The sequence below is a fragment of the Macrobrachium rosenbergii genome, chromosome 9, assembly GCF_040412425.1.
Source record: "Macrobrachium rosenbergii isolate ZJJX-2024 chromosome 9, ASM4041242v1, whole genome shotgun sequence".
Lineage (NCBI taxonomy): Eukaryota > Metazoa > Arthropoda > Malacostraca > Decapoda > Palaemonidae > Macrobrachium > Macrobrachium rosenbergii.
Genome location: NC_089749.1, coordinates 34,496,693 through 34,509,460, shown reverse-complemented (window position 1 = coordinate 34,509,460; position 12,768 = coordinate 34,496,693). Strand labels below are relative to the sequence as shown.

The window sequence follows — 12,768 nt, the reverse complement described above, 5'->3', positions numbered from 1 at the left end:
AATCTCAACTGGGCTCTCAGTATGGATATAATCTAACCATATCTTCCATACGGACTGGTATTGTCGGACAGATGATGTCCGTAATTTTTGTACTAAGTACTGTACCTAGCAATGTTGGGTGAGTAACTTTCACGATAGATATTTTTAAAAAATCCATACGTGAAGGTCTTGGGTCAGAAAGGAGGATGCGTAAATGATTTTCCCTCCTACTGTCTGGGATAGAACAGCGGATGATAGTGGAATTGATCTTTTTGTCCGTTGTTGAAGTGATAACAACCAATGCCTGTTTGGCCGACATGGGGCTATTAAGTAAGCTGTTCCTTTGAAGGTCAGAAGTTTGCTCAAAACCTTCCAAATTCTGGGACACTGGGGGAAAAAAGAGGGAAAAAAGATATCCTCCCTTGTTCCAGTCTTTAGGGAAGGCATCTCTTGCTGTGGCTTGACTGTCCAGGTTTGGAGACACATATATTGGGAGTTTGTGATTCTCGTATGTGGTGAACAGGTCCACTTCCGGTTATGGAAGCATGCTGGATATTGTTTGAAAAGAGTGGTTGACCAACATCCCTGGCACGCTGTTGGCCCAGCGTTCGACTCTCCGAGCCGCCAAAGAAGAATTAAAGGAATTTATTTCTGGTGATAGAAATTCATTTCTCGTCATAATGTGGTTCGATTCCACAATAAGCTGTAGGTCCCGTTGCTAGGTAACCAGTAGGTTCTTAGCCACGTAAAAATAAGTCTAATCCTTCGGGCCAGCCCTAGGAGAGCTGTTAACCAGCTCAGTGGTCTGGTTAAACTAAGATATACTTAACTTTTGTCCAACATCCACTCTGTTGAGGCTGTCATTTTCCTTGATAAGAGGGTCTGCTATTACAATGAGACCCCCTGTGAGGTGAATTGCAGACATGTGCCACTTCCTTGCTAGCGCCATCAAAAGGATGGCTAGTATTATCATACTGAGAGGAAGTGAATGTGATCCTGACCTCTTGATGTAGGATACTGTAGTTATCTTGTCTCTCTCTTCTGGATTTTTGAGTTTTTTGAGACAAAAAGACAGCCATCAGCTCCAGGAAATTAATATAAGAATTCCTCAGAGCAGCTCATCACCTCCCTGCCACCTGACAATACCCCCAATGTCCACCCAACCTGTCAACGAGGCATGTGTGTGTGTGTATTGTCACTTATACATACAGAGGAGTTCCAGATCCAAGGCCGAAGTACCTCCCCAACTTTTTTAATCTTTTGATGAGGTCTGTCTCGCATCTCTTTCCTTGCATGCAATAGCCAGAATATGTTCACATTTTTAGTTGCAATCGAAGTATTCGATCTATTACTGATGCGAACGGCAGCAGGCCCATCATATGTTCTAATTGCTATCTGGAAACTCTGGGCTGTGCAAGGAACCTTTTGAGGACTTGCCTTATTCTGTTTTGAGTATGATGGGGAGAGACAACAGGCTGTGAAGAGTATCCCAACATAGTCCCAGCCACTGAAAGTGTCTGCTGGGCATGAGGTGGGATGTTTTCAAATTTATTATAAAACCTTTTGACTGTAGTCTGTTGACCACTGCTCTTAGGTTTTTTAAGCACTCTTTTCTTGTGGGCCCCCAGATCAAGCACTTGTCTAGGTAGGATATTAGTTGTATTCCTTTTTGTTTGAGTTCTTGAACAAATACCGTTGCTAATTTTGTATAATATTCTTTAAGCAATGTTTAGCCCAAAGGGCATGACTTTGAATCTGTATGTATCTTTTCCTTATCCGCGACCTTAGGAAGGGGTGGAGGGGAACAGCTACAGTGTATAGGGATGTGCCAGTATGCATCTTTCAGATCTATAGAAACTGTCCAAGTCCCTTTTGGAATGATTCAAAGTACTTAGGTAACGGTAATTATCCGAAACTTTCGGTAAACAATGTGCTTGTTCAATGTTGATTGGTTGAGGATCACTCTCCTATTTGGAGAAATCCTTTTTGAGGACACTGAAGAGATGTACTTGGTGGTGAATATACACATTTTTCTCTATGGGCCCCATTAACAGGGCCTTTCTGCACATATAAATAATGCTGTCCTCCCACAGGGAAAACTTCCATTGTCTGTGATGTCATTGAAGCTGACCCCCAACCATACAATTCCTCTTGGTATCTGCCTCCTCCTTTGCCTTAGCCTTTGATAGACATTCCAGGTGTTGCTTTTCCTTTTTCCACCCAAGATGGTTTAAGGACCTTGTGAAAAAGGATGTCCTTGCTGTTGTTGCTGTCCCTTTGTAGGGAATTGTCCCTTCTGACCACCTACCTGTCTTTTGAGGAAAACTTTTGTGGGTGACTGAAAGTTTTTTGGGGTTGGGTAAAGGGAAATTTTGGGTTCTTTGTTTCCTGAATTTCCCTTTCTCCAGAAGAGCGTACACTGTATAATTCTGTTGGCAGGCATGCTTGTTGAAATGAGCCACAACAGACTCCTCAAACAGGTCCTTACAGAAGGGGTTAGAATGTAATAATGCAGTGACATTGGAGAATGATTTGACGGAGCCCTTCAATGATTCCATTCGCGCTTTTATGCGCCATTCTAGGAAGTCACAGAGTGCTTCCCATCAGGTTCTCTTAAGACTTTTGACCTCAACAGCAAAAATTATCCTGGGATCCTCTGGAAGCCTTTTGGTGACATCTTCCAGCAAGGTGGTAGAGGTTATATCACTAAGGAGTCGGAGCCTATCATAAATTTCTGAAGAGGCTGTCCCCTCTGAGAGCATTCTCATAGGGGTCCCAAAATGCTGAGTAGCTATATCTAGGGAACTTCTTTCTTTCAAAAGGGAGTTGAACCGTAGTCCATTCCTTCGTGGAATTTCCCAAAACTGGGATGACTGTGGCAGATGGTTTTAATTCTGACATTGTCTCTTGTTTTTAGTCACTACAAATTCAGAAAATCTGTCTTCACCTGATTAATAATTTTGAAAGTGAAGAGACAGAAGGCTGGGGCTACTTGGTGAGCAACTTGGGTCTTATTCAAAATGGAAGTAGAGATCCATTTTTTATTGACCTGGTAAAGATTGATTTGCCCATTCCTTGGTATAATTTCCCGAAACTTGGATGACCGTGGCAGATGATTTTAATTCTGCCATTCTCTCTTGTTTTTAGTCACTACCAATTCTGAAAATCTGTCTTCACCTGATTAATATTTTTGAAAGTGAAGGGACAGAAGGCTAGGGCTACTTGGTGAGCAATTTGGGTTTTATTCAAAATGGAAGTAGAGATCCATTTTTCACTGCCCTGGTAAAGGGTGATTTCTACAGATTTTAATGCAATAGGAACAGGTAAGAAAAACGTTTCTGTTAATGGTCTTCCATGTCTGGTGAAGATGGTACCAGGTGCCATTCTGTATTAGGGAATGCTGCTGTTTGTAAATTCTACATGTACAACCTCAACCACAGTTTTTCTCTCATTGAGGCATCTTGCCAAGGATTATCAGTATCATCAGGGGTGAGAATTGGAGCCCCTATTATGTTTTTATCTGAAGTTCTATATTCCAAACTGACCCTTTTGTTGTTTCCAATCAGAATACTAACATTTGACCTTGTTTGGCCAGCATTTGTATCCACACTGACTTTTCGGTTACAGGATGTAGTACTTGTACACTTTGGGATGTACATGACTGACTTACTTTCCTTTTCGGAATCATGCTTCATGTCCCTTATATATTGCCTTTCTGTGGCAAGGTCATCTTTGATGATACTCAATTTCCTTGCGGAACTGATCAAATGCCGCAAAATGTGTATCCCTTTTGGGGGAGCTTGCACAATCTAACTGAGCTTCAGCAACTAAACTGTAACTGCCTGTTAATCAAGGGGCAGAAATCCTGGGTAAATTACTATATCCCCTCCAAAAATGTAATAATTTCAGTCGGAGTTAGGTGGATTCTAGCATCCCTTTTTGGGAAAAGATTCTATTCAGGTTTCTTCCATGGCTAGCTAAAATTTGCATCCCTGAGCTTTTTGGGTTCAGCAGTGCCATTTCAGTGGCAATGTCCACTTCATATTCTTTAGTAAGAATGTCAACCCCATGTAAAGATTCCTCCATTTCCTCCGCGGGGTTAACCTGGGAAGTATTAGGGACTGATATTACTGGGTTTTGGCCTAAGCACTGATGTTGTTCAGAGACAGGGTTTTAAATATCTGCTGCTGGAGTTCTTTCAAAAAGATATAATTTCCCCCCATCCTCACCCCTACTGAACCCTAGGACCCATTAAGACAGCTTAAAAGGAGCTGTTTCATCCTTAAAAACTTGCTGCCAGGAGCATACTACAAATCTCACCCACATCTAGTGACCAAACAAATATTCCTTGTTTTTTACAAGGACTATGCTCATGGCAGGTGGTATGGGCAGTACCAACTGGCAAAAAGTGAACTGAGCAATTTGCTACGGAACACTTGGACTGAGGATCCTGCCTAACGGCAGCCCTGTAGTGTTATAAAGCAAGTTGTTATTAGAATCTAGTTAGTATTAATTGTTTTTAAGTGAGGGACACTTCTGTAGTTCCTCATAGTAGTTTCCATATTACAGGTTAACTTGATTACAAGTGTGCAGTTGTAATACATTTAATTAAATATCTATGTTAACTTAAACCCTCTAAGGTTTAGGTAAGTTTTCATATCTGTATATGGCCAAGTGAAGTTTTTACTTCCAATTGTCATGCCATTCAGGCTAACTGCTATGAACCAATTTGTTTAACTAACACAAGCTACTGTTTTATATAGCTAAGTTAATGCTTCTAGTATAATCTATGTTAAGCTAAGAATAGAGGATTTCTTAGAAGGTTCTTGCTTAACCTATGATAAGCTTATTTAAAACTTAAGGATGTAAACTACACAAAAAATAACTCTCTTATATTCTGGGTTTTCTGTTTTATGTGATATCTGATATTCGGCCATCGCTGTTTTAGGCTAATAGTAAGGTATTCCTTAAAAGGGGGTTCCTACTTAATCTGATTAGGCTACTGCCTGTTCTAGGTTTATATCACCTTTAAGGATACAGGCTACATAAGACTCTACTAGTATGTAGCCTTACAGACATGTTACCGAGTCATAAAAAACTAGGTTATTTTGCTGAGCCTAGGATACTGTTTATATATAAAATCCTAGGCTTATTTGTTCTTTCTTAACCTAGTATAGGGTATTGCCTAATCCAGATTATTATAGATCACTCTTAAATGTATAGGCTAGGCTATATTAAAATAGAAAACTTACTAACATGTAACCTTATAGTTAGTACACTATTTTTTGTCTAACCCAGGTTGTTGTTTATATCCAATCCTAGGCTATTTGGTCTACTATATAAAACACTAACTCACTAATGTGTAACCTTATAGCCAGGCTATAACTGACTCTAATCTAGGCCACTGCCTAATCTGGATTATTTAATTCACATTGAAGTATATGGGTTACATAAAACACAACTACCCTACCTTAGTATGTAGCCTTAAGGCTAGGTTACTATCTCATCCAGCACAGCTTACTGTTTTATCTAGTCCTAATTACTATTTTATCTAGGCCTATGTTACATGGTCTAGGGTAGCAATTTAGTCCAAAAATGGGATGTTTTGTAAAAAGTTATCACTTGACTCGATATAAGGTATAGTAAACCCCTGTATTCGTGGTTATGCGTCGCACACCCGCTAAAATCCATAAATTCTTAGAACCCCTCTAAGAACACTTGGAACTGCCTATTTTGATAGTTTAAACACAAAAAAACTCTAAAAATGCTTATACCTGAGTATTTTAATAGCTTTATCACAAAAAGTGCATTTGGTCATGAAAATGATGTGAAAATACAGTAATTAGTCAATATTTCTCAGTGAAAAATACCATGAATGGGTGAATTTCCCACGAATAATAGGTAGATACATTCCACAGAGAAATCTGCGAATATGGGGGGTTTACTGTAATGCCTGGGCTAGTCCGGGATTATTTAGCTCATGCTTAAGTGCACCGGCTTATATAAAAGGAAAAAATTTATACTAATATATGTAGCCTTATTGTTAGGCTATCGATTTATTTTGCCAAGCTACTGTAATTATTTGATCCTAGGGTCCTTGGTCTATGGTAGGCCACTTAAGGATATGTAATCCAAGGACATGGGCTACAGACAACATCCACTATTAATCTAGTCTAAATTATTCTCGCTTACTGCCTAGATTATTGTAGACATCATATAATCTGAAAGGATTTTATATATTAATAAGTTGTAGAACATTTCTTTTAGTTAAAACATTTAGTTAGAATTTAAAACAATTTTTGCTTTACGAAACTAGGTAGCAATCAATGAGCCAAGTTCTGGCTTTTAAAATGAAATTATCAATTCCAAAAGTTCAAAACTAAAACTTTTAAATGGAACCTAATATTAAGCACCTATCTTATTATTTTTTATGTTTCCATGATCCTCGATAATGAAAACGGAGAAAAAAGTCTAATTTTTTTTGGAGCGCTGGTAATGACGTGAACCTTTCGCTATGAACCAAAGAGAGTTAATGGCTCCTTGGCCTTTAACGGCCCAGTTGTAAACAAGAGGGCGGACGTGCATGTGCAATAGTCACTTCTCTTGCAGGTTCTTTTGACATTGGAAAAACTGGGTTCAGCTTTGCTGAAGATAAGGAAAAGTGCCCTCTTATCTGAGTCCATTATATACTCCATCATGTGTTATAATGTTAATAATCATTACGACACAATACCTGGCCAAAAAGATCAACTAGAATAGAATTCTTTGATATTAGTTTGGTCACCACAGAGCTCTGGTAGACCATGGAAGGTAATTCCTAGAGGACGAAACAAGCGACTATGCTATTAGTGAAAATAAAAATACATGGACACACAAACATGAACAGAATAGAAAAAGATTCAAGAGGCAGGACTGAGCTTACCCTCACATTTACAGACATTTAATTACCATCATCATCATATATGTTTTTACAGTTTTGACATAAATTTATTCTGCCCACTCATCTGTCTGGCGATCTTTCTGAATGAATTCCTATTTACAGATGTTTTATACAAACAAAAATGGTTTACACTGACATATAAATTTTCTTTTTCAATTCACAATGATGCAATGGGATAATGCTACTGCACTATTACTTCTGAGGACAAAAAACTTTAGGCCAAGTACATATCAGAAAACTGCACAGCTACTGTCATTTCTCTAACAGTTTTCAACACATTAGTGTGGCAAGGAACATGAATAACCACTGAAAATTCCCAATTAACTACCAGTCACTACTTATGAACAAGTTATGTTCCGGACGGCTGTTCATATCTTGAATTGTTCGTAAGTTGGTTTTTAATATGTGGTGCACAATTTTTGTTGATGTTGACATTCCAGAGTTAACTCGGGAATCACAGATTATACTTCTTTCACTGAATCTTTAAATCATGCAGCATTATAAAGCATTACTTTGAATGCTAAAAAAGTAAAATGAAGAAAATAAAATTTAGATTCATGCAGCATTCAAAATTCAGTATTTTTTCCATGCTTTGAAAGTTATGAACTTGCACAGAATTTTGCAGGAACAGCATCTGACATTGGGAGTTCACGAAGTAGAAAATGCACACTGCCATCTATTGACAAAAATACAAACTAAACGTTTCCTATGGGGGAGGAAATATAGACAATGGGAATTCATCAAAGAATGAGTTAAATCAAGAAGATAGACATAAGTAGGAATAATTTCTGAGTACGAATGAGAATTCGCGTGGTTATAAGAAGAATATATGGTAGTTAATCATGAGAATACTTTGAATAATCAGGGAAGGGATTAAAGGAACAGGTTCTTTTTCTTCATCATGTTCCTCTGTTCTTTGCAAAAATGATTACCGCAGAGTAGGTATGCAGAGCAAAATTTCAACTTATACAGGTGGCAAAGGGGAATGCTCCAAGCACAATTTTAAATTGTGACCCTGTCTGTTTGTGTCTCTGAATATTATTAGCCTGAATGTTCATACTTAGGGTAGTGACTGTAACATCATTTGTTTTTATCTAAATTTCGAGGCAAATTGACTTGAGTAAGTTACGTACAGTTACTCTCTCTTTTATTCTCAGAAACTTTACTAATAGACCCAAAAATACACAGGTATCAACAAACAGTCTTATTTACTGTTAAAAATTGTAAAAAAAATTAATTGGAAAATGCCTACAAGCAATTTCTTACATCATCACAAACAGCACATTTTCACATTTATAGAGCTGTAATCTACAAGGATTCAGAAGATACTGAGCTAAATCTAATTTTGGCCAGAAATTGTTCAGTGGTCAGTTTGTAATCCATTACATTAATACAATGTTATAACAGATAAGTTAATTACACTTACCCCTTCTTCCTCATCACTTTCCTCCTCCTCCTCATTATCATTTGCTGTTGGTAAACCTTCTGACATTTCAGCAAGCCAACTCTCTTCTGTTGGGGCTTTATCTATTGTGGGGAACATCTTTGTAGTGGCACTCTCATACCTCTCATCTATACGACTATGTTTACCTTGTTGCCTTATAGCTTTTTCTAAAAGAACTTGATGGTCATCAAATGTTGGATTGTAAGACTGGCCTGTAAGTAAAAGAATATTTTCCAGGTTTTTTCCATCCTTAAAACTATCTCATTTGTACTCAAAACCTTTTCTTTCTTTAAATTTCAGCTGAAAAGCCTGTAGAAAGAGACAAGTTATTGGAAAAGGTGATAAATAAATAAAACAGGTTTTGACATAGGAAAAACTTGTTTTTGTAGCCACTGTGAGTCCCCAAAGGGCTCCATAAGACAGACCAAACATTTTTGAAGAATCCTTCTAGATGGTCTTGGCCAGTATAGTGCATGTTGACACGATAGAATATAAGGACTCAAAACAAGAGAGGTTTAGGGCTCTATCTCTTCGTCTACAGCGACTACCCTAGGTTCAATTCTTATCCTTTATATGCAGATGTGGCAACAACACATTCTACTTCGGCCATCTATTGTGGCAACAAAGCAATCTACATCGGCCCTTTTCCCTCATTACTCTTTTTCAGGTCTATACAGGATAATTGTTCACCCCAGTCCCATCCCTTTCCGTCTGGGAAAGTGGATGGGTTTGAGGACCCACAGCAGCTATCAAAAATAGGTTTTTCCCATGTCAAAACCTGTTTTTTGATAGCATAGCCATTGTTCGCCCTCAAAGCACCTTACAAAAGATACTGACAGGTGACAAAATGGCTTAGCTCTTAAAATTCAATCCCAACAACCCCGATAAAATTTTGGTCCAAGGTTAAGACAAGTTATTACCACATTCTTTATTCCAGATACCCATATGGTGTGGCAACAAAGAACATGAAACTGAACACGAACTTATAAATATTAAGACAGTTCTAAAGTGACTTACCTAAATATGCTGGGTTTGGTTGCAGTATTGCTGCAACTTTCCCAACAATATCTTAGCAATATCTTAGCATAACCACCACATCAAGAAGACCCATGGTTTTCCAATGAAGCACCTATGGGGTCAGGACTTACCATACCACCTACTGATACACAGTGTGGTCGAATTTGTTTGAGCTCATGGCAATAATGTTTTAGAAATACTGTTTCTGATAACCACCTTGTACACTCGGAGACTTCTTTGAAAGAAACATTCCCAAAGAAAGCCAATGATGTAATGTCATGCAACTTAGGAAAGGAGTGAGGGTCTGCTTTTTTAATAAGGGACACTAAAATCATTCTCAGCCCATGTAAAGAGAGTGGTTTTTTTGTGCCCATGTAGAGAGAGTGGTTATTTTGTGCTAGGGTATAGGAAAACCGGACCATCAGGGATGTTTCCTGTGACCTCTAAGTAAACAAGTTCTAGAACCCGGCATAATGTTTTATTTGAAAAAATTGAGTTCCTTTCTTAGAATAGGAGATTTTCTTTTTAAAGGGTTCTCATTCTTGGCCAAGAATTATGGGCCAGGGGACAATAATAAATGACAGTTAGCTGTGTGAGTGATGTAGCGTTCTCCCTGTCTAAGAGAGCCCAGTTCACTAATCTGAGCTCCTGATGCCAAAGCAGTCAAGAAGATTGCCTTTTGCAGCTTAGGAGTTGTTTTTGTATTGGGCCCACTGAATTGAGGGATTGACCAACATCTGAGCACCTTATTCAGGAACCAGGTAATGGGAAGCCTTGCAGGAGCAGGTCTTTGCAATGCAAAACACCAGAGAAGGGAAGTAACAATTTCTATGTTAGAATCAATTTCAAAACCATAAGCAAGGGTTCTGACAATGCTGCTTTGTATGCCATGATTGATGTAATAGCAAGGTACTTGTCTTCAGAAAGATATATACGAAAACGATATATAAGAAAATGTAGTGTTTCAACAGAGATCTCAACTGGGCTCTCAGCATGGATATAATCTAACCAGACTTTCCATATGGTATTGTTGAAGAGACGATGTCCATGGTTTCTGCATTAGGTACCTAGCAATGTTGGGTGAGTAATTTTCATAGTAGACAAGATTTAAAAAATCCACACGTGAAGGTCTTGGCTCAGAAAGGACACGTAGATGACTTTCCCTCCTATTGTCTGGGATAGAACAGCAGACACTAATGGAATTGAATTCATCACCCATTGTTGAAGCAATAGGAACCTGTAGGCACACGTGTTCAACCACACGGCCTATCCGCCGATGACTCACTTTGCACCTTGGAAAAAGTGCCTCATGCAAACCATGAGGTCAGAAGAAAACACAAAATCTTGAGACAATGTTTTCAGTGAATGTTTCCAACGTAGTTATAGTCATCTTGATATTGTACCAGTCTATGTATCAGAATACCATTCATTCAGCTATGTACATATATTTCACAGCCATATGTTTTACACTTGTATAATTGTGTGTTTACCTCTGTGAAGAAACACAGAAGCCTATAGTTAATCCCCTTTTCCCTACCTGTCAAAGGTTGCAACTATATTATGGCCTGCAACGTTTTGTGACTTGTATAAATTTTAGATGACTAAATCAGTTGTAACCTGACCTACGCTTTTGCTTACATCTCAATCTCACACCGGTGACCCTGGGGCAACCTGAGGAGTCTGACGCAGAGATGACCGATCACGCCAACGAACCCCTCCATCCGACTGCTGCCCTTCATGCCCGACCACCCAGAAGCATGGTTTTTTAGGGCAGAAACAATTTTCCACACACAGAAGATCACCTCATTGACACGGAAAGCAGATGCAGTCCTTGAATTCCTGCCGGATGACATATTTGAACAAATAGCAGCATGGCTTGAGGAACAGACACCCCAGTATCATATGACATCTTGAAGGACCAGCTGAAATCATCCTTCTGCATGCCGCCAGCCCAGAGACCAAAGAAGTTCCTGAACCACATAGGGACACTGATAGGCAACAAAAGACCGTCACACGTGTATAAGCAGATGTGACGACTCATTACCCTACCATCCAGAGGTGGGGAAGCAGTCATCCTTGGATCTGGTAAGCGAAGTAGTCCTCACCAAATTACCCTGCCAGACAGTAGAAGCTGTGCCGAAAGCCTCCATCATGCCCATAGAAGACTTTCTTTTTGGTCATGGTCGATGAGGTCCATATAGCACAAAAAGCAGCAGACCCCTCACAGCCAGCATCAGCAGCACGTCATGTCGAGCATTCATCCGACAGCAAAGGAAAAAGCAATAATAGAATTTCCCAAACTGACAACAGTGAAAGCGGTACAAGAGTTCTCGGGACTCATAAACTACTACCACTGATTCACTCTTAATATAGCTAAAATAATGAGCCCCATATATCAGTGTCTGAAAAGAATTAAAAAACAGTTAACTTGGGCAAGTGAACAAAACAATGCAATAACAAATGCAATAACAGATCTCTCAAGCTGACAACTGATGCAAGCAACACAGCAATGGTTGTCGTACTTGAGCAGGACACTGATGATGGTCGCTGCCTGTTAGCTTTCTACAGCAAAAAGCTAACAACAGCAGAGTAGAAATACTCAGCGTTCGACAGAGAACTTCTGGCAGTCTACAAAGCAGTCTGGTACTTCCGCCACATGCTCGAGGGACGAGAATTCGTAATCCAGACAGACCACCAACCCCTCGTCCACACCTTTATGAAAGCAGCAGACACGTGGTCAGCGTGTCAACGATAGCGGAGTAGTCCTGCACAATCAAGTACCTGAAGGGCTCATCAAACACCGTGGCAGACGCCGTCTCCAAAGACTGTGCCAACACCATCCAGCTTGGGATACCATATTCCAAGATAGCAGAAGTGCAAAAGGAGGATGAGGGACTGCAATGACTGTGGTGGATAAATCCTGCCCTCAAATGGAGTAACCTGTCGATCAACGAAGAAATGGTGCCCATCACCTGCGAGACAAGTGTAGGATGCCCACGCTCTTGCTTGCCAGAGGGTTTAAGGAAGAAAGCTCTTGGCCTCGCCCACAACCTATCCCACCCATCAGGCCAATCCACCACCAGAATGACAGCAGAGCAATACGTCTGGTGGGGCATGAGAAAAGACATCAAGGCGTGGGCAAGACAATGCATCCTGTGCCAAACTTGAAAAATTACAAGGCACACGGAGAACGGGATACAAGAATACAAGACGACATCCCACCACCTTGCCTACATTCATGTCAACATAGTGGGGCCCGTAACCCCATCAGAGGGGTACAAGTATCTATTCACAATAATAGATAGGAATACAAGATAACCAGAAGCAAACCCCATCTGACAACAGATGGCGGAACACTGTGTTAAAACCCTTCCTGACTGGGTCAGGA

The 12,768-nt window shown here is 39.7% G+C and overlaps 1 protein-coding gene across 1 annotated transcript in view; it reads right to left on the bottom strand.

Moving 5' to 3' along the window:
• LOC136841684 (ribosome biogenesis protein NOP53) overlaps positions 1-12,768 on the bottom strand; it is a 97,420-nt gene that overhangs the window by 34,034 nt on the left and 50,618 nt on the right. The window contains exon 6 of the mRNA XM_067108877.1: positions 8,346-8,575. Within this exon, the coding sequence (XP_066964978.1) occupies positions 8,346-8,575 (230 nt within the window). The remainder of the gene's footprint in view (positions 1-8,345; positions 8,576-12,768) is intronic.